This window comes from Paramisgurnus dabryanus, chromosome 23 (assembly GCF_030506205.2).
Source record: "Paramisgurnus dabryanus chromosome 23, PD_genome_1.1, whole genome shotgun sequence".
NCBI lineage: Eukaryota > Metazoa > Chordata > Actinopteri > Cypriniformes > Cobitidae > Paramisgurnus > Paramisgurnus dabryanus.
Window position 1 is genome coordinate 3,818,212 of NC_133359.1, and position 22,186 is coordinate 3,840,397.

General features: G+C 35.3%; 2 protein-coding genes across 2 annotated transcripts; both read left to right on the plus strand.

Annotated features, from left to right (window-relative positions):
- Positions 1 to 42: 42 nt before the first annotated feature.
- Positions 43 to 8,383, plus strand: LOC135768276 (von Willebrand factor A domain-containing protein 5A-like). The gene is made up of 21 exons (XM_065277519.2): positions 43 to 188; positions 392 to 438; positions 593 to 795; positions 916 to 1,138; positions 1,410 to 1,573; positions 1,660 to 1,774; positions 1,892 to 2,067; positions 2,173 to 2,261; positions 2,348 to 2,492; positions 2,634 to 2,713; positions 2,798 to 2,912; positions 2,999 to 3,157; positions 3,241 to 3,344; positions 4,651 to 4,868; positions 5,586 to 5,618; positions 5,762 to 5,803; positions 5,939 to 5,989; positions 6,102 to 6,200; positions 7,513 to 7,649; positions 7,729 to 7,852; positions 7,949 to 8,383. Exons 2-21 carry the CDS (start codon positions 399 to 401, stop codon positions 8,026 to 8,028), a joined length of 2,397 nt encoding a protein of 798 aa, XP_065133591.1. The 5' UTR covers positions 43 to 188; positions 392 to 398; the 3' UTR covers positions 8,029 to 8,383.
- Positions 8,384 to 9,756: 1,373 nt separating this feature from the next.
- On the plus strand, positions 9,757 to 20,168 carry LOC135768277 (von Willebrand factor A domain-containing protein 5A-like). Its single transcript, XM_065277521.2, has 18 exons — positions 9,757 to 10,028; positions 12,294 to 12,343; positions 12,512 to 12,714; positions 12,817 to 13,039; positions 13,348 to 13,511; positions 13,596 to 13,710; positions 13,860 to 14,038; positions 14,138 to 14,226; positions 14,313 to 14,457; positions 14,572 to 14,651; positions 14,784 to 14,898; positions 14,985 to 15,143; positions 15,227 to 15,330; positions 15,419 to 15,636; positions 15,836 to 15,901; positions 19,296 to 19,432; positions 19,515 to 19,638; positions 19,736 to 20,168. The coding sequence occupies exons 2-18, from the start codon at positions 12,301 to 12,303 to the stop codon at positions 19,813 to 19,815; spliced, it is 2,244 nt and encodes a 747-aa protein (XP_065133593.1). The 5' UTR covers positions 9,757 to 10,028; positions 12,294 to 12,300; the 3' UTR covers positions 19,816 to 20,168.
- Positions 20,169 to 22,186: the final 2,018 nt, after the last annotated feature.

The window sequence follows — 22,186 nt, forward strand, 5'->3', positions numbered from 1 at the left end:
TTGAGGCTATTGGTTCTCTTCAGTGAGGATCCGCCCACAAACCAATGAACGTTCACGATCGCTTCCGTAACGCGTTTCTGGTATTTAAACGTCATTTTTTTGGATCGTTTCCCGTCTTTCTCTCGCACTATACAAGCTCTGTTTATTTAGTTGTTGCTGTTTGTCATTGAGGATTTTCAACTACTGAGGTTCGTGTTCAATGTACTTTTACTTTGACGAGAACTGACAGGATTTATAACTTTATGTTTATAATGTATATATTTACAGTATTTTTACAGCACTAATGTGAGGTACTAATGTGTTTAATGTAATAACGAGGTTTTAAAAACATGATCTTCTTTAGACCGCAGTTTGTATGTACAGTAGCCTAAAGATTTATTTTCTTAAACAGAGCCAGAATGACGACCTGCGGTCTCGTGACTAAAGAAAAACATCCAGGTATGAACTCATCAGACCTGTTTTCTGTCTTTCATTAAAACTATGTTTACATTCATCTAGGCTACCTACATATATGCTTAAATTCCTTTATGATGGATAGACAGTACATAGATAGATATATAGATAGATGTTGTGGTGATTGTTTATTTTTCAGTTCCTCTGAAGAGCATCAGTGTTGAGGTGCAGGTGAAGAGTCATGTAGCCACAGTCACCTCCACTCTGCAGTATGTGAATGAGGAAGAGCGCCACCTGGAGGCCTTGTTTGTGTTTCCTCTGCCTGCTGATGCTGCTGTCTGTCACTTCAGTGCCAAGATCGGAGATCAGGAGATTGTGGCAGAGGTTCAAGACAGACAAACTGTGAGTCTAAACAAACACCTACATGCACAAACCTAAAGGAAATGACACAGCAGAAGCATTTAAACATAATTTGCATTTATTTACTCATATTTAAATTCTCTCCATTTGTGTGTGTATCAGGCGAGGGATCAGTATGATGATGCTGTGAGTTCGGGTCAGCAGGCGTTTCTGTTGGAAGAAAGTAAAGAAAGTTCTGATGTGTTCAGTCTGAGTGTTGGGTGTCTTTCACCGGGTCAGAACGCTGACATCACCATCACATACATCACTGAGCTCTCTGTGCAGGCCGACCACTCGCTGCGCTTCTGTCTGCCTGCTGTACTCAACCCCAGATACACACCAGCAGGTACTGCACTTCAACAGCTGGCAACACTTTACAGTAACACATTTAAATTAACACTAGATTTACAGTAATACCACACATTTACAGTAGCGCACAAGATTTACAGTAATACCGTACATTTACACAAACACACAATATCAACAGTAATATCGATCATTTACAGCAGAACACTATATTTACAGTAATATCACACATTTACAGTCACACACCAGATTTACAGTAATAAGTGAGTTTAAAGATTGTTTTTCTAACACACTCTCTGTGTCGTCCTCAGGTTCAGATGCTGGAATAGTTTCAGGGATTTCGTCATGTGTCTCTGTTCCCTACACTTTAACTCTTAGTGTTCATGTGAGCTCTCCAAACCCCATCTCCAAACTAGAGTCCAACTGTACTCTGGATCCTCTTGTGTTCCTCAACTCTGATCACACTCAGGCAACGGTACTGTGGGCTTAATACAGTTTATATGTCTGTGTTTTACAGAGATAATGTTGTTTAAAGCCTGCAATAATATATTTGTGTTTTAGGTGAATCTGAGTTCTGGTCACAAGTTTGATAAAGATGTTGAGTTGTTTCTGTACTATCAGAATACCCATCAGCCCACTGCTATAGTGGAGGCAGGAGTGACCACTGCAAAACCAGGTACAGACTACAGTACATCAATCTGATAAAAACTCAAAAAAATTGTATACCTTAAGAACATAATACAATCATTTTTTAGATCTTTACATCAGTCATTGATCTCTTTCTCTCTTTCAGGTTCTCTGATGAGTGACCCAGTGGTGATGATAAGTTTGTACCCAGAGTTCCCAAAGGAAGTGATGTCATCATTAGCAACTCGAGGCGAGTTTATTTTTGTGATTGACAGATCAGGCAGTATGGGCTGTATGATGCATAATGGGGAAGGAGCACAGATCCGTATAGAAAGCGCAAAGGTATGAGTTTATAAAATGTTATGCATTTTTTCACCAATATTTGAATCTTTCTAAACGCAATTAAAAAAGACATTTAAACCTCTGTACACATCTGTCTGTCTACAGGAAACTCTGCTGTTACTGTTGAAGAGTCTGCCCATGGGCTGTTATTTTAATATCTATGGATTTGGCTCTCATTTTGAGTCCTTCTTCCCGTTAGTGACTAGAATCTAAATCATCTATAGTTGTTATTTTGTTATATTCATCTTGTGAGAGGATTTTAATGTTTGTGTCATTGCAGTCAGAGTGTTGTGTACAATCAGGACACAATGGATCAGGCACTGAAGAAAGTCAATGAAATGACAGCAAACATGGGCGGCACAGAGATTTTACAGCCTCTCAAACAAATCTACAGTCAAGCCGGTTACCCTGAACACCCCAGACAGGTGCATCACCTCAAAATACATGAATTTATACAGGAAACCAAACCTGAAGCATTTAAAAAGACTGGAGTTTTCCAAATTTGTCAGGCTTTTCATTTTTCAGATGGTTAAGTGTCATTTGTAAGATATGTTTTCTCTCTGCAGCTGTTTGTCTTCACTGATGGAGAGGTGGGGAACACTAAAGAGGTTCTGGATCTTGTGAAACTTCATGCTAAATCTCAGAGGTACATTTCTCTTAATTTGCATTTCTACTTAATAGCTCATGAGAGTAAATTATTGAAGATTTGATCGATGATTTGTATCTTCAGGTGTTTCTCATTTGGGATTGGTGAGGGTGCAAGTACCGCCCTCATCACAGGAATGGCCAAAGCGGGATCTGGACACGCCCAGTTCATCACAGGCACAGACCGCATGCAACCCAAAGTGCGACTATGGATGAGTTTTAGTTTGAAACCAGAGAGGGTTTGAATCTGTATGACATTGTTTTATTTCTCTTCAAATGTTATCAGGTGATGGAGTCTCTCAGGTTTGCTCTTCAGCCTGCAGTGAACAAGATCTCAGTACAGTGGAAAGTACCAGATGGCATTACTGTTGACACGCTGTCTCCACCCATCAATGTGCTCTTCCAGGGTCAAAGGTCACTCATTTATGCCCAACTTAAAGGACAGGTGAGCACTTTCAGCTTGAGGTTTGTCATTTTATCTTCTGCTCATGGGTTTTTAGGTAAATTGTTTTCATTTCTGTGTCATAGAGTTCAGAAAGCTCTGAAGGATCAGTGATAGTTCAATACAACCTGAAAGATCAACCAGTGACAAACCAGCTTCACTTCTGCCTTAAACCAACTGAGGACACTGGGTAACATAAACAAAGCACAGATTCATCCTGATACAGATTCATTCAAGAACAGTCAGATTCCTTAACCCTTGTGGGTTGTTCCCATTCACTACCCTTTCGGGTTGTTCGTGGACAAAAAGGCCACTGAATTTAACGGCTGTAAAAATGTATCAGTTTACATTTTTTTCCTATTTTTTTTTCATAAATCTGTTAATCAACCTCAGTACTACTCAAACATACCAAATGTTTACAAAATGTCCATGATTTTAACTCTTTAATTGCCAAGTGGTGTCGCTGATTTTGGAAAAAAAAAATTCGCTGATTTTCAATATAAAAAGTGATTGTGGACTAGATTTTTTTTCACCCTTTTCACAGTCTTGGGCATGCCAAAGATTGGTAAAAACATTGGCTTTGGTGCATTTTTAGTTTTTGTGCAGCATCAGTTTTCATTTTTTTACACCCTCATTTACTGTTTTTGCCCCATTGACTTCCATTATAACAACATTTTTTGATTGCAAAGCCATGACATCATATAATCATATGTTTTTTGCACAGGCCTACTAAAGGGTTAATGGTGCCACATGGTGATCAACAGTAAAAATGACAAATTTTACCTCTTAGCAAAAGGAAAAAACACCAACAATATAGAATGCATGATAATAAGGTGCCATGGCTCTGCAATCAAAACATTTTGTTATAATGGAAGTCAATGGGACAAAAATGGCCACAAACAACTAATTAGGGAGAAAAAAATAAAAACTAATGCTGCACAAAAACTAAAAATGCATCAAAGCCAACGTTTTTACCAATCTTTGACATGCCCAAGACTGTGAAAAAGGTTTTAAAAAATCCAGTCGACAATCACTTTTTATATTGAAAATCTGTAATTTTGTGTGTTTTTTCCCATCAAATCAGTGATACCACTTATGAACTTGGCAATTAAAGAGTTAAAATCATGGAATTGTTTTAAGCATTTAGTAGTTTTGATCAGTACTGAAGGCGATTAACAGATTTATGAAAAACAAATGTGGAAAAAATATTCATCTGATACATTTCTACAGCCGTTTAATTTAGTGGCCTTTTTTGTCCACGAACAACCCGAAAGGGTAGTAAATTTGCCCACGGTATATTGTTGAGTTTTTGAAAAATTTCAAAGCATTTTCTCAAAATATGTGTAAATATAAGATTTGTCACCGAAAATCATTCCATTTGCTGAAACACAGAGAAAGTTGTGGCCAAATTAAAACCAAAAATGGACAAAAATGGCCTTAACAACCCACAAGGGTTAAATCACAATTTTGTAAACTTTTCATCAATGTTTCTGCAGGTTGTCCATCCACCGTCTGGCGGCCCGGTCTCTGATCCGCTGTCTGGAACAGGAGGAGAGGACAGGAGGTGTTGATGTGGAGGATATCAAGAGGAGGATGGTGGAGATCAGTGTTGAAGCAGGAGTTAGCAGTGTTCATACAGCCTTCATTGCCATTAATAAACACAACAGAGAGGCTGTGAAAGGACCTCTGATACAGAGAAGAGTACCAACACAAGGTTTGTCATCTCACCGTTAGATGAAATTACCGTTTTCATTTAATGTTTTTTACCTTTTACAAAACACATTTTTTTATTTTAATAATTTTAGATGTAAGGGTTAGATTACAAAGATCCAAACAGGGATGAATCTAGAGGCCACCAAACACTTCCATGTTTTCCCTATTTAAAGACTGTTATATGAGTAGTCGCACGAGTTAGTGTGGGGGCACAAAATAAAACGTGGTGGTTTTTTAAGCGGATAAAAAATGAGAACTATATTGTATGGTGGAAGAGCATTTAGTTTGCAGGACTTTGACCTCGGGCACAGTAATATTGATGAAAGTTTGAGCGAGAGGGGGAGTAGTCAGGAGGAGTGATGATGAATATTGTTCTCATTTTTTATCTGCTTAAAAAATCGCCATGTTTTATTTTGTGCCACCATACTTACTCGTGTAACTACTAATGTAACAGTCTTTAAATAGGAAAAACATGGAAGTGTTTGGTGGCTGCCATGTCATGGTATCTGTGGAACTATGGGCCGAGAGGTCATATATTCCAAAAAACCAAATAAAAACTACATACAGTACATACAGGATGCGCTGGCCAATAATGACTCAGTCAAGTAATACAAACACACAGTCACTGTACAGATATTTTCTGCTTTGTTAATTTGTTGTGTTTGTCTAACTGTGTTATTTCTCATGGTTCAGCAGTAAGTGTTTGTTTGTGTTTTAGGTTTAAGGCCCATGGTGCCTAAAGCATGTAAAAGTAAGAGAAACACACAGTTACTGTACAGATATTTGCTGCTTTGTTTGTATCTTTGTTGTGTTTGTATTTGTATAGTTGTATTGTTTTTCAATGCTTACATGGTTTAGCAGTGTTTGATAATAACTGGTTGTTTGATGTTTTAGTGATGTCTGTGTCGAACAGGCCTATGCCTACAGGCTGTGCAAGTAAGAGAAACACAAAGTCACTGTACAGAGATTTGCTTTTTGTTTGTATCTTTGTTGTGTTTGTATTTGTATTTTTTCTCAATGTGTGGACATGGTTTAGCAGTGTTTGATAGTAACTGGTTGTTTGTGTTTTAGGGAGGTCCGTGCCGAACAGGCCTATGCCCATGATGGCTAATGCATGTGCAAGTAAGAGAAACAGACAGTCACTGTACAGAGATTTTTTTTATTTATTATTTAATGAGTTTTGTTGTTGTGATGAGAGTTTAGCAGTGATATTAAAGAAGCTGTTTTTTTGTAGGAGATATGAGCGCAGAAGTTCCCGTCAGGGCAAAGATGTTAGATACAAACATTGTCAGCATGGAGAAACTTGAAAGAGCTTCGATGCCGAAAAGACAAGGTTAGTCATCTCACAGTTTGTGTCTGGCATAACATTTTCATCACACGCTTGAGGTATTCGACCAATCACAATGCACCGGATAGTTGGCCAATCAAAGAACACTGCACTTTTAAAAGCGATTAGCTTCAAACAGCAAAAATCTGAACAATTTTGGCTGCTCTGGTCTCCCCTTTGGGAATATATGAAAAGGTTTTTCTAATGACTACACATGATAATTTTTTTCATTTTCCTTTATCTCATACTTACAACTATTATAATAATGTGAGGTGGTGTTAATATTTCAAAATTTTGTATTTCCAATTCCTTTGGCTTTTTTTTCCTATATCTACCTTTTTTATTGTCATTTTCATTATTTTTTCAGATTTTCTTACCACTGTCTTAGTTATACATAACATTACTGTACCCTGATACTGTTACTGTCAATGTAATTCTATGGGCAAATAATAATAAAATAAAAAAACGATTAGCTTTGTAAAAATCAACGGGTTTCATAAAGTCAGGGCATGAGGAGCAACAAAAATGTATGTTATGTGGAAATTATTTGTTTTTTTAAAACCTTAAACCACACAAAACACATTGCATTACACCAAATACACAAAATAATGTATTTTCAGGGTTCCCACGAGTTCTTGAAATCCTTGAAAGTTTGTGAATCTGGGGGAAATAATTTAAAACCCTCGGAAGTTTTTGAAAATAAACATACATAGATACAGGTCATTGAAAGTGCTTGAATCTATTTTATAAAAGAAGTTTTCTGGGAATAAAATCCATATTATTCCCTGTGTAGTGTAGGATAATATCATAAAAAATCTAGACTTTTTAAGCACACGTGCTAAACTGTTCACTTTAAATGCTTATATCTTCTGAATGTGAATGTTGATTCATACCAAAATGCTTTTTTGCATAGTTGTGTTTGACATGAAAACGTCTCGGGTTACGTATGTAATGAAGGGAACGAGACGCTGCGTCTCTCTTGCCATACTTCCTGCGTCCCTGTAACGCGGTCTTTGGCAATATTTCAGATAGCGATATACTTCCTGACTCCCGCGTCACCCTGTCTTTATCGTTAAGCCTCACCATTGGTTGAATTTGATATACACATTCAGACACATTTACCCCTGGAGGCGTCCCCAAAGTGTCACCGTTGTGTTAACAATATATCTTTAAAGGTAACACGATGTAACCTTGCTCTCACTTGAAATGTGTCCTCACATTTAGTCCTTGAATTTGATATATAACTGCAATAGTTTTGTATTTAATATCACTACGGTTAATTTATAATTCTGTATGTGTGTCTATCTGTATCCACCAGAACCTGATCTCCATAAGGATCCTTTACTTCAGCTAATTTCTCTTCAAAAGGCTTCAGGCTGCTGGGAACTGAACGCTGCTTTGGCCCAAGTGTTTGGAAAGACTGAAGATGAGCTGACCAATCAGAAACCAGCACAGGTGTGACATATGATTTAACATGAAATAATGAAAGATGATAATAAATGCATGTGTACGGTGTGTGTATTTGTGTTTACAGGTGGATGGGTCAGTGTGGGCCACTCTTCTGTCTCTCATCTGGTTATACGGCTATAAAATACAGCAACAGATTGAGTGGCAGTTTGTGGCCATGAAGGCGGCGTCATGGATCGGCTCTCAGAACGGTGAGATCTCCAAACCAGACGACATTCATCAGCAGATAAAGAGACGTTTGGTCAAGTATTAAACTAAAGTGATGTGTGTGTTTGTGTGTGTTTCAGTGGTCAGTCTGTCTCAGTGTGTGTGTGATGGGAATCATCTACTGGGATGTCAGGTGAAAGAAGAAACTTTGGGAATCTGAAGAGTGTTTCTACTTCCTGTGATGTCAGAAGGCATTTAATCCATATTATTAGCTCTAAGGGGTCATATTATGATAAATCATATATTGTTCAAATATTTTCATTTATCCATGGGGATACAATTTGGTGCTTTGCAACTTCACTACAGTTTTTAGAAAACCTTCTCTCTGGTCCAACGGGTGTGGGAAAAGGTTATGAAATATAAAATATGACTGATTTGATGCAAAAAAAATATTTGTTTAATTAACCACTTATTTTAAAAAGAGTCTTTCTTCCTGAATGAAATGGTAAATATATATATAAAAATACTAAATTTATATATATATAAAAAAATAAAAAATACTGACATATTTATTGTTCTTGTTTTTCTTTTTAATTGTTAATCTTAATTATTAAAGATGTCGGACACAAGGAGTTATCACAGAGGTAGATTTACTGTATAAAGAAAAATGTTATAAATATTAACTAATCTGATCTGAAATGCTTTATGTATTGAGTAAATATTACATACATGTTAAAAATGTTACACTGCAAAAAATGATTTTCAAGAAAAAAAATTCTTAGTATTTTTGTCTTGTTTTTAGTAAAAATTTCAAAAAATTCTTAAATTAAGATGCTTTTCTTGATGAGCAAAATGACCCAAGAAATAAGTCTAGTTTTAGACCAAAAATATCAAATGTAAGTGATTTGTGCATAAAACAAACAAAAAAATCTTGAATTTCTTGAATTTACTATTTAAGAAAAATGTTCAAGATTTTTTTGCTTACCCCATTGGCAGATTCTTTTGCTTATTTTATGCACAAAATCACTTAATTTGATATTTTTGGTCTAAAAACTAGACTTATTTTCTTGCGTCATTTTGCTCATAAAGAAAAAGCGTCTTAATTCAAGATTTGTTAGATATTTTTACTGAAAACAAGGCAAAAATACTAAAAATGTTTTTCTTGAAAATCATTTTATGCAGTGTATATAGAACTTAATATGTAACTCACACCAGTAACTTGTATTATGATATATAAACCAAAGTAATGTAACTACTAAATTCAAAGAAAAGTAATGGCGTGAGAAAATATTTAATTTAAATGATATAATATTTCATGGAAAATATGTAATTTTAACTAGAAAAATGTGACATTTTAATGACATGATCAGTGTTGGGGGTAACGCATTACAAGTAACGTGCATTACGTAATAATATTACTTTTCTGAAGTAAAGAGTAAAGTAACACATTACTTTTTAAATGTACACATTAATATTTGATTTATCTTTTAAAAAGAAATGCAAGTTACTTTTTAAATGTTATTAATTTGATTAAAAATTATTAAAATGATGTACTGAATTAAACTAGTCACATTATGCTCTCTATGCGCACACACTTGTGTGGGGACAGTTTGAGTCAAAAACTGAGATGGCAGGACAGAGCTCGACATTTTTGTGATGAAATATGCAACTTTTCAGTAATAAAAACACCTGCAAGGCCTGAAAGAGATCAAATCTCAGCCAAGAAAAAGTAACACAAAAGTAACGTAAGCATTACTTTCCATGAAAATAACTAAGTAATGCAATTAGTTACTTTTTTTGGGGAGTAACTTAATATTGTAATGCATAACTTTTAAAAGTAACTTTACCCAACACTGGACATGATATCTCGTTATTATGAAAAAGTATGTTGTTTAGATTACATAATATCTCTTAATATGATATGTAAAATAATATGTGGCTCTGGCAGCAATGCGGGATGCTCAGGGCGTTTCTCAAGATAGGAATGTTAGGGGATTTTTGGACTTGGTGACTATAAAGGGTGAAGTTTGATGAGTTTGACAGAAACTGGGACAGTAGCTTAATTGCTTGTTTCTTGTATATTTGCTGAAGACTTGGTGTGCCTTTGATTTAAAGTATTAGTTGCGAACTTTATGCATTTACAGGACAAGAAGTCTGCATGCTAATATTCTAACCTTAGCTTCAGGACAGCCCACGGAAGGAGTCTTCTAAGACATTTGTGTAAGTAATAAGATCACTAAGATTACCACTAAGGAGAAAGTAATGTGAAAGAGTAATAGACCAAGCAAACAGAACGTTCCCCTATAGCTAACGTTACCATATGGTTTCCATTTTTTGTTATTTATTGGACTGTAAAAAAAAGATTTGTTACACTGCAAAAAAAGATTTTCAAGAAAAAATTCTTAGTATTTTTGTTTTCAGGAAAAATATCTAAAAATTCTTAAATTAAAATGCATTTTCTTGATAAGCAAAATGACCCAAGAAAATAAGTCTAAAATGTACGTGATTTTGTGCATAAAACAAGCATAAAAATATTTTTTCTTGTATTTAGTGTTTAAGAAAAATTGTCAAGATTTTTTTGCTTACCCCATTGGAAGATTGTTTTGCTTGTTTTATGCACAAAATCACTTAAATTTGATATTGTTGGTCTAAAAACTAGACTTATTTGCTCACCAAGAAAAAGCTTCTTAATTTAAGAATTTTTTATATATTTTTACTGAAAACAAGACAAAAATACATTTTTTTTTTCTTGAAAATCATTTTTTTGCATTGTAGTTCAACTTAACATTTTAAGGCAACCAGGCAACTTACTATTATAAGTTAATTTAACCTTAAAATATTAGTTAACTCAAAAAGTTGTCTAAAAATAGTTGTCAACTAATATTTTTAAGTTGAATTAAGGCAAACTTTTAAGGCAACCAAGTAACTTTTTAAGGTTGAACCTTGTTCATAGTTGTTTATAGTGTTGGAACCAAATAAAAACATCTTTTTATAAAAACTTAAAGAGAACCTTCCCAGGACGTTTACTGTAGGTTTTTTTAGATTTAATTTTTATAACGAAAACCTGCCCAGAACGGTCCCTACATGTTATTATTTGTAGATTTTATTTTATAACATAATGAGAGCGTTAGATATAATAAATAAAACCTTTTATAATGACCAGATTGCCTTTACCAAAGCACCTCAGGACGGCGAAATGAATGCCACTGCTTCATGTGTGTTCACTACTGCTGCTATACTTGGATGATTCAATCCAGAAGAAAATTCTGAGTAGCTATGTTACGCTTTGCCTTCACGTCAATTTATTAATTGTTATTCATTCGATTATTCATTTGATTTTTTTAGGAAATTAAGTGAAAACATCATAAAACCCATTGTCCAAAAAGTCTTTATGCGTCGCACGCGCGCTTCTCTATTCCTCTGCTGAGCACGCGCTTTCTCCTGTGCTAAGCAAAATACTGGTCGTTAAATTTTACCTCAGAGGCTAAACTTCTTTTTTCTCTTTATTTTTTTATTTAATAACTTAAATATGTGAGAACAAAATATATTTTGGTGATTGCCGATCGATTTGACACGTCTTATGATGATAAGTGAGAAGCTTTTGATTTGATTGTTGAATTAAAAACACTGAGAGGCGACAATAATGGAGTCGTAAGATATGTTCATCTAAATTGAACGAAATGTTTATTTGACGGTCAATCTGTTTTAAGTTCCCTATATTGTGTTGAGGTCATTGGTTATTTATATATTTTATAAAATACAATGTTATCTAAATACAATGTGTGATACTGAGGTATTTTTTTAAATAAATTGTAATACTAGAAACAGAAAACTACTCCAATAAGTAAATGGAAAAATGTTATTATTAATAAAGAACTGAAATAAATAACGTTCAATGAGTATTTTACCTAATTTAGTTACATTATTAATGATCAATGAGATTAAAAATACAAAATGGATGACGTGCAGTGGTAAAAAGTTAAGGGGACGTAGTTAAATACTGATTCGGGAAACGTTCCCCTAATGTTAGCTGCTGGTTAAGGGACGATTTCGGAACCAAAAACTAATGTTCTGTTTACGTAAACAACCGTAAAAATAACGTTCTGGTAACCAAAAACTAATGTTCTGTTTACGTAAACAACCGTAAAAATAACGTTCTGGTAACCAAAAACTAACGTTCTGGGCATGGCCACAAAACAATAAGCCTATAGGCTATATTAAGTGAATATTTTAAATTAAAATCAGTGTACCAATTATGATCCATGACATGAAGCTATATAATGTCTCCCTTATATGGTCTGAAATAGTTTTTAATTGGATCTATCAACTTTAGATAAATGTAAGAAATACACTGTAAGTTTTTCTTTTGTGTAATGCATTCATTTTAGTATTATGTACCCTCTCTTAAAATTGAATTTTTTGGATTTCATTCTCCACAGTTTGTATTTACAGTAACCTGAAGTGAAGCTTTATTTCCTTGCACAGAGTCAGAATGATGAATTGCTGTGGTCTTGTGACAAAAGAAAAACAGCCAGGTATGAACTCATCAGACCTGTTTCTTAAAGCTTTAACATCTTATTTCACTATTTATTTTACAAACATCTATCTGTCTCTACATGTGTGTGTGTGTCTGCGGGTCTATTCATTAAGTTCCTTTATGGTATATGGACAGATAGATGTTCTTTTCATTCTTTCCTTGTCAGTTCCTCTAAAGAGCATCAGAGTTGAGATGCAGGTGAAGAGTCATGTAGCCACAGTCACCTCCACTCTGCAGTATGTGAATGAGGAAGAGCGCCACCTGGAGGCCTTGTTTGTGTTTCCTCTGCCTGCTGATGCTGCTGTCTGTCACTTCAGTGCCAAGATCGGAGATCAGGAGATTGTGGCAGAGGTTCAAAAGAAACAAACTGTGAGTCTAAATGCAAACAGGAAAAGCCGAAGCATTTAAACATAATTTGCAATAATTTATTGCCATTTAAACTCCTCTTCTCTCTCTCTCTCTGAACTGCAGGCGAGGTATTGGTATGATGATGCTGTGAGTTCGGGTCAGCAGGCGTTTCTGTTGGAAGAAAGTAAAGAAAGTTCTGATGTGTTCAGTCTGAGTGTTGGGTGTCTTTCACCGGGTCAGAACGCTGACATCACCATCACATACATCACTGAGCTCTCTGTGCAGGCCGACCACTCGCTGCACTTCTGTCTGCCTGCTGTACTCAACCCCAGATACACACCAGCAGGTACTGCACTTCAACAGCTCTAAACACTTACAGTAATACAGCACATTTACATTAACACACAATATTTACAGTAATACCACACATTTACAGCAACACAAGATTTACAGTAATACAGCACATTTACACTAACACAAGCTTTACAATAATAGCACAAAAATTTACATTAACACACCAGATTTACAGTAATACTGCACTTTTAAAGCAAAGCACAATATTTACAGTAATACCACACATTTACAGTAACACACAGGATTTACAGTAATATGTGAGTTTAAAGATTGTTTTTATAACAGATTGTCTGTCTTCAGGTTCAGAAGCTGGAATAGTTTCAGAGATTTCGTCATGTGTCTCTGTTCCCTACACTTTGACTCTTAGTGTTCATGTGAGCTCTCCAAACCCCATCTCCAAACTAGAGTCCAACTGTACTCTGGATCCTCTTGTGTTCCTCAACTCTGATCACACTCAGGCAACGGTACTGTGGGCTTAATACAGTTTATATGTGTGTGTTTTACAGAGATAATGTTGTTTATTAAAGGCTTTCTTTACTTGTGTGTAGGTGAATCTGAGTTCTGGTCACAAGTTTGATAAAGATGTTGAGTTGTTTCTGTACTATCAGAATACCCATCAGCCCACTGCTATAGTGGAGGCAGGAGTGACCACTGCAAAACCAGGTACACACTACAGTACATCAATCTGATAGAAACTCTGTTAAACATTTATGACATCAGTAAAATGCAACATTTTTATTTATACCTTAAGAACATAATACAATTATTTTTTAGTTCTTCACATCAGTCATTGATCTCTTTCTCTGTTTCAGGTTCTCTGATGAGTGACCCAGTGGTGATGATAAGTTTATACCCACAATTCCCAGAGGAAGTGATGTCATCATTAGTAACAACTCAAGGTGAATTTATTTTTCTGGTTGACAGATCAGGCAGTATGGACTGTATGATGCATCATTGGAAAGGAGCACAGATGCTTATAGAAAGCGCAAAGGTATGAGTTTTTAAAATGTAATGCCTTTGTTCACAGAGATTTTATGTTTTGTAAATGTATTTGAATAAGACTTTTTAATATCTGTCTGTCTGTTTACAGGAAACTCTGCTGTTACTGTTGAAGAGTCTGCCCATGGGCTGTTACTTTAATATCTATGGATTTGGCTCTCATTTTGAGTCCTTCTTCCCGTTAGTGACTAGAATTTAAATCATCTATAGTTGTTATTTTGTTATATTCATCATGTGAGAGGATTTTAATGTTTGTGTCATTGCAGTCAGAGTGTTGTGTACAATCAGGACACAATGGATCAGGCACTGATAAAAGTCAGCGAAATAAGAGCAGACATGCGTGGCACAGAGATTTTAGAGCCCCTAAAACACATCTACAGTCAACCCGGTTACCCTGAACACCCCAGACAGGTACATCCCCTTAAAATACATCAATTCATACAGGAAACAAACTTGAAGCATTTTATTTTTTGTCAGAATGTGTGAGACTTGAAAAGTGATTTTCAATGTATTTTCTCTCTACAGCTGTTTGTCTTCACTGATGGAGAGGTGAACAACACTGAAGAGGTTCTGGAACTTGTGAAACTTCATGCACACTCTCACAGGTCCAAATTTCTTTGTCTTGTTACATTTCAACTTACTAGGCTTTTTAGTCCATGACATGATACATTTCTAATTAATTGATCAATAAAATAAGCTGCTGTGTTTGAGTAACTGAGTTGTTGTCGTATCTTCAGGTGTTTCTCATTCGGGATTGGTGAGGATGCAAGTACCGCCCTCATCACAGGAATGGCCAAAGCGGGATCTGGACACGCCCAGTTCATCACAGGCACAGACCGCATGCAACCCAAAGTGCGACTATGGATGAGTTTTAGTTTGAAACCAGAGAGGGTTTGAATCTGTATGACATTGTTTTATTTCTCTTCAAATGTTATCAGGTGATGGAGTCTCTCAGGTTTGCTCTTCAGCCTGCAGTGAACAAGATCTCCGTACAGTGGAAAGTACCAGATGGCATTACTGTTGACACGCTGTCTCCACCCATCAATGCGATCTTTCAGGGTCAAAGGTCACTCATTTATGCCCAACTTAAAGGACAGGTCAGAACTTTCAGCTTGAGGTTTGTCATTTTATCTTCTGGTCATGGGTTTGTAGATAAATTGTTTTCATTTCTGTGTGATAGAGTTCAGAAAGCTCTGAAGGATCAGTGATAGTTCAATACAACCTGAAAGATCAACCAGTGACAAACCAGCTTCACTTCTGCCTTAAACCAACTGAGGACACTGGGTAACATAAACAAAGCACAGATTCATCCTGATTCAGACTCATTCAACAACACTCAGATTCCTTAAACTTTACATCAATGTTTCTGCAGGTTGTCCATCCACCGTCTGGCGGCCCGGTCTCTGATCCGCTGTCTGGAGCAGGACGAGAGGACAGGAGGTGTAAATAAGGAGAACATCAGGAGGAGGATGGTGGAGATCAGTGTTGAAGCAGGAGTGAGCAGTGTTCATACAGCCTTCATTGCCATTAATAAAAACAACAGAGAGGCTGTGAAAGGACCTCTGATACAGAGAAGAGTACCAACACAAGGTTTGTCATCTCACTGTTTGATGTGTGTTATTCTGTATCTTTCGTTTAATGTTTGGTTTTTAGACAGTCTTCTCACATCCAAATCATCTAAAGGCACTTTATTTGAAACATTACAGTTCATTTATAATTAAAGTATTTGTTGTAATTGTATTTATTTGTTTGCTTCCGTTTTCTCTTAATGTCTGAATGTGCTGGTAAGTGTATGAAAGTTACATTGAATGTGATGGAATCGAAGCAGACGGTGCTTGCAACAGACTGGACGCACGTAAGCAAAAACTTATTTAACTAGTTATTAAATGATATAGAATTATATTGTAATATAATATTTTCTTTTAATTATACCACGGAGCCGTTAAATGCTTTGTTCTGATTGGTTGAGAAATATTCCATGGGTGTGCATTATGTTTCGATAGACGCACACAAGACCTGTCAAATATCGTAAAAAAAACCCACCAGAGCACTGTTCTAGCCATGTCTGTGGTAACCGCAATACACTGCAAAAATTATTTTCAAGAAAAAAAAATCTTAGTATTTTTGTCTTGTTTTCAGTAAAAATATTTAAAAATTCTTAAATTTAAGATGCTTGATGAGCAAAACGACCCAAGAAAACAAGTCTAGTTTTTAGACCAAAAATATCAAATGTAAGTGATTTTGTTAATAAAACCAGCAAAAAAATCTGCCAATGGGGTAAGCAAAAAAATCTTGAACACTTGAACACTAAATCCAAGAAAAAATTCAAGAAAAATTTGCTCACCTCATTGGCAGATTTTTTTGCTTGTTTTATGCACAAAATTCATTAAATTTGATATTTGTGGTCTAAAAAATAGACTTATTTTCTTGGGTCATTTTGCTCATCAAGAAAAAGCATCTTAATTTAAGTTTTTAGATATTTTTACTAAAAACGAGACAAAAATACTAAGTTTTGTTTTCTTGAAAATAATTTTTGCATTGTATAAGCCGAATAATTGACTCTGGTCCTTTTAATTATTTGAAAATAATGCACATCCGCTTAGCATCGTGCTGCGTCACCACATTGGGTGTGCATTATTTTCGAATAATTCAACGGCCAGTCGTCAGTTATTCCTTACATATAGAATGGATTTGTTGATTTTATATTTTGTTATTAATTGTAGTTAATTGTAATATTGCAGTTTATTATATTTTGTAACTAGCTCCATATAGTTTAATGTGTTAAGGTGATTTCAAGGTTATATGTGCGATATGCTGAGGTTTTTAAATAAATAGGTGTGTTATTGTTGTGATACACAAATGGGTTACAATGCGTATTATTGTACATCTTTAGGGCACTTCAGATTAAAACTTTTTCAGTAACATCACAAAATGAAATGCAACCATTTTTGTTAAAAACATTGTTAGCGTAAACGTTGGATTTGTCAATGATCTGTCCCTTAAATAAGTCAAAATAGATTAAATTCACCACGCAGGCTGGTCTGTAGCCTACATGGGAAATAAAAACAACACGTGCCTCCCGCCTTAAAGATAATTTACTCACCATCATGTCATCCAAAATGTTGATGTCTTTCTTTGTTCAGTCAAGAATAAATTATGTTTTTTGAGGAAAACATTGCAGGATTTTTCTCATTTTAATGGACTTTAATAGAGCCCAATATTTAATACTTAACAGTTTTTCAATGGAGTTTCAAAGGACTCTAAACGATCCCAAACGAGGCATAAGGGTCTTATCTAGCAAAACGATTGTCATTTTTGACAAGACAAATAAAAAATATGCACTTTTAAACCACAACTTCTCGTCTAGGTCCGGTCCAGCGTGACCTAACGTAAATGCATAGTGACGTAGGAAGGTCACGTGTTACATATACGTAACGCACATTTGCGGACCATTGTAAACAATAAACTGACACAAAGACATTAATTAGTATCAGTTGACATACAACAACGTAGGAACGGTCCTCTTTCAATACACTTGTAAACACTGGGGCGGAGTTTCGCGTTCGTCCTCTTTGACCTCTTGACGTCATGACTGAGACCTGTTTTAATTTCACAAAAACTTATTTCAGTTGCTATAAAAACAAGAGTTATGAAAACAACATTGAAATATGACATACAGTTGTAGGGTATCTCATATGACAGCAATAACATTGCGGGTGCCAAATACTGACAGGAGTGTTCATCTGACAGGAAATATTGTTTTCTCAAGTAACGCACTACTTCACAACAAATAAACTGGTTTTATGAAAACGTATGACCATGTAGATGTTCTTTTTATTGTCTTTATTTTAAATTAAAGTTATATGGGACACATAATATAGGGTCCGATAGCATTATGATGTATAGCATATGTAATATGTATTATACATTTTTAAAGTTACTGTTAACTGTTTGTAATGAAAAAAATATTATTTAGCATTATTTACAGACCAACTATTTGGTACTGTTTGAGTAGCATTTTATTTATTTATTTCTGTTTTTATAGATTTACAATAGCAAAACTGTGGTACAGGTGTCTCATGGCAGTATACCATCAATCATACAATCCATCATGGAATGGTAGTTCAGGGATTGACTTAAGGGTAATAGCACCAAACTACCCAGTTGGTTCCACAAAACTACACTGTAAAACCTAAAAGTTAACTCGACTCAAACCATTTAAGTAAACCGGTTGCATTAGTTTTAAAACACATACATTTGAGTACTGTGAACTTAAACAAATTGAGTCATATGCAGTTATGCACTTATATTTAAGTTCACACTACTTAAATATAAGTGCATAACTGCACATGACTTCAGTTCACAATATTTAAATTTATGTGTTTTAAAACTTAAATGGTCTAATGCAACTGGTTTACTTAAATGGTTTGAGTTAAGTCAACTGTTAGGTTTTACAGTGTAAGCAAGAAACAAGAAATAAAGACCAAAGCACACATTCAGAATTTTAAATGTGAAAATTAATGTATTTAAGGCTTGTCAAGGCTGCAAATAAATTAACTAAATAAACTTAGCATATTAAATTAGTTTGGGGCAAATGAGGACATAGATTGAATATCGGCCCATTAAATAATTTACAATGGAATGTGAAAAACAAAATAACAAATCTGGGGGGATTCCAGAAAGCAGGTTATGTAAGTTGAAGAGTAACCAGATCACCTCTGCTTTCGGTTCCAAAAATAGAGGTAACTTTCAGGTCATGTAAATATACTTAGCAACTGACTCTGAAGATGTTCCCCAGGGTTAGTTAGTTTATTTGAGTTTAGTTAGGATCCTCGACATTGGAACAGTCCTTCGATGGATTTCCATGACGTAGCATCCTCGAAATTCTGGCTTTCGAGGATCTTTCCTTGACATTGAGAAACAAGCAAGGATTAAAAACAGTGCTCATCCTTCAGTCTCCTGCTATCTTCCCGGTTGGCCTATAAAAATACGTCATCACTGAGGCAGTCTATTGTCATCTTTCGGTAGCTTATTGGTGACATCATAGGGGCTTTGACGAATTAGGGAAGAATACGTAATGATCCAAAACACCCAATAAGGGAACAAACCTGGGCAGTCACGCCTTCCTTTACATAACTTTGGTTAGTCCATCTACACTTCAGAATGAAAACACATTAAAAGTAAACGCAAGTAAAATATAATATCTTATATACAGTATGAATATTTATGTGTGCTTGTGTGTTCACCAGATTCTGATCTCCATAAGGATCCTTTACTTCAGCTGATTTCTCTTCAAAAGGCTTCAGGCTGCTGGGAACTGAGCGCTGCTTTGGCCCGAGTGTTTGGAAAGACTGAAGATGAGCTGACCAATCAGAAACCAGCACAGGTGTGACATATGATTCAACATGATGAAATAATGAAAGATGATAATAAATGCATGTGTACGTTGTGTGTATTTGTGTTTACAGGTGGATGGGTCAGTGTGGGCCACTCTTCTGTCTCTCATCTGGTTATACGGCTATAAAATACAGCAACAGATTGAGTGGCAGTTTGTGGCCATGAAGGCGGCGTCATGGATCGGCTCTCAGAACGGTGAGATCTCCAAACCAGACGACATTCATCAGCAGATAAAGAGACGTTTGGTCAAGTATTAAACTAAAGTGATGTGTGTGTTTGTGTGTGTTTTCAGTGGTCAGTCTGTCTCAGTGTGTGTGTGATGGGAATCATCTACTGGGATGTCAGGTGAAAGAAGAAACTTTGGGAATCTGAAGACTTCAGTGTGCTGCTAGAAAGCCACAGATCTCATATATATCATTTAATTCATATTATGAAGAATTAAATTGTTATCCATGTGGATCCAACTTGGTGGTTTGCAACTTTACTACAGCTTTCAGGAGCCATATCTTCCCTATGGTCCAAAGAGTTTGGAAAAGATTATAAAATATAAATTGTGACTGATTTGGTGCAAAAAAATTAGACATGAACCCTTTAATTCACCACATATTATAAACAATAAATTGTGCTTTTTCTTCCTGAATGAAGTGGTTAATTTAGGTAGATTTACTGTAAAACAGGTTGGTTGACACTCTGTTTACCCAGCTATCATGTAAACATCATGTACACCACTATATATTTTATACTACCTACAATACATCTTTACTACCTTATCAATAAAAGCCGAATCTGATACAGAAAATGCAGATGACCAAGCTAATCGATCAACAGCGTGCAAGGGTGTCGTTTTGATTTTGATGATGGTGCAAAAAAATGTTTTTCAAGAAAGAAATTTCTTAGTATTTTTGTCTTGTTTTCAGTAAAAAATATCAAAAAATTCTTACATTATGATGCTTTTTCTTGATGGGCAAAACGACCCAAGAAAATAAGTCTAGTTTTTAGATCAAAAATATCAAGTTTAAGTGATTAAGAAATCTGCCAATGGGGTAAGCATTTTTTCTTGAATTTTTCTTGAATTTAGTGTTTAGGAAAAATTTTCAAGATTTTTTTGCTTACCCCATTGGCAGATTTTTTTGGGTTGTTTTATGCACAAAATCACTTAAATTTGAAGCATTTTGTCTAAAAACTAGACTTATTTTCTTGGGTCGTTTTGCCCATCAAGAAAAAGCATCTTAATTGAAAAATGTTTAGATATTTTTACTGAAAACAAGACAAAAATACTAAGATTTTTTTTCTTGAAAATCATTTTTTGCAGTGTGGGGACTTAATTTAATTATATTAATTTATTCATTTTTTTATTAAGGTTACACAAATATACAAAAGGACTATTTATTTGTATATTATGTTTTACTTTTTTGTGATGTCAGTGAAAATTTTGACTGGGCAAGTTAAATACTGAATACTGAATCAGATTTCCTCCCAATCTACTCCAGCGTAAAAAATATAACAAATTATTCAAAAACGTAACTGTAGTTAGCACTTAGTTAGCGGCTTGTTTATGACATACATACAGTGCACTATAGCTATACTGTTACAGGTTTGCAACTTCTAAAGACAAAACCAATCATTAAGCGATGTAGGTTAGGGGGTGGGATTTGAGAAATGAAAGCCAACCATATTAGCCATAGATATGTATAATAAAGGCTAGATGTGTTACGGCGGAGTTTCTAACGTCATCACCTGGCGGCCATCTTACCACAGGCAGCTCGCTCACTCATAGCATTGTGTTTTAATGGTGCAGGTACTTTTAAATGACCATATTCTAAAGTAATATCACTTAAATCTGTGTTTTCTTAGCTTCTAATTGGCATAGATATGTGTCTAAGCTATTCTGTTAAGCTAGCATAGCAAGTTTTATCATGGCTGTCAGTGTAGGGACAGTTGCAACAGCATGTTACTGACATAAAAGCTCATCATAACATAACAAAAAAGTTATGTTATGCATTAATAAAGAATCCTTTTTTGAATAGTCCACCAATAGTTTACCTAAATAGATTTTTAAAAATCAGATTAGGCCATAATGTAGCCCAGTTGTTTTGTATATTCAGTATGCCATGAGAAAGAAAGCGTGTGACAGATAGGGGTGTCGCTCTACCTCTTCTCAGATCAGCAGTTAATATATAAATACACACAGTTCAGTTCAGTTCTCTCTGTTTTATGAAATTTCAGTCTCTCGATTTTAAATAAAAAACATTTTGTTAAAATGTTAGAATAATTAACTTAAATATTGTTGATTAAAATTTTTCTTGCATTACATTTGTAATGTGTTACTTTAAAGCAACACTATGTAGTTTCCATGTAAAAATGACTTACAGCTCCCCCATGTGGTTGAAAAGCGCAACAGTGCCTGGTATCAGACACTCTTCTGCAGGCAGGGGGAGGGGCGGGGCTGTGTTTCCTACCCTCCACCGCCACTTTCAGAGTGTGCTTGTAGCAGCTAGGAGGCTGCTCAGGTTGCAGCAACAGTACAATTTGTCCAGTTAAAAGTTGTTCTTTCACTGAAATAATTTTAGAGACAGTATTTAAAGGTAAAAAAACTACATAGTGTTGCTTTAACCTGCTGTGCACAAACAAAATAAAGTGCAAAGATTATGTTTAAGACTGATTATATTACATTTTAATAAATGTTGCAACTGTCCCTTTGGAGTGTTGCAACTCTCCCCTATTGTGGGTGAGTTGCAACATT

What these genes read in the sequence shown, in the direction of transcription:
- LOC135768277 (XM_065277521.2), top strand. Translation starts at nt 12,301, where the DNA reads ATGATGAATTGCTGTGGTCTTGTGACAAAAGAAAAACAGCCAG. An exon ending in AGGTTCAAAAGAAACAAACT is followed by an intron (nt 12,715 to 12,816) that starts GTGAGTCTAAAT and finishes TCTGAACTGCAG; the next exon opens with GCGAGGTATTGGTATGATGA. An exon ending in CTTCATGCACACTCTCACAG is followed by an intron (nt 14,652 to 14,783) that starts GTCCAAATTTCT and finishes TCGTATCTTCAG; the next exon opens with GTGTTTCTCATTCGGGATTG.
- LOC135768276 (XM_065277519.2), top strand. Translation starts at nt 399, where the DNA reads ATGACGACCTGCGGTCTCGTGACTAAAGAAAAACATCCAG. An exon ending in CATTTTGAGTCCTTCTTCCC is followed by an intron (nt 2,262 to 2,347) that starts GTTAGTGACTAG and finishes GTGTCATTGCAG; the next exon opens with TCAGAGTGTTGTGTACAATC. An exon ending in GAGAAGAGTACCAACACAAG is followed by an intron (nt 4,869 to 5,585) that starts GTTTGTCATCTC and finishes TTTGTGTTTTAG; the next exon opens with GTTTAAGGCCCATGGTGCCT.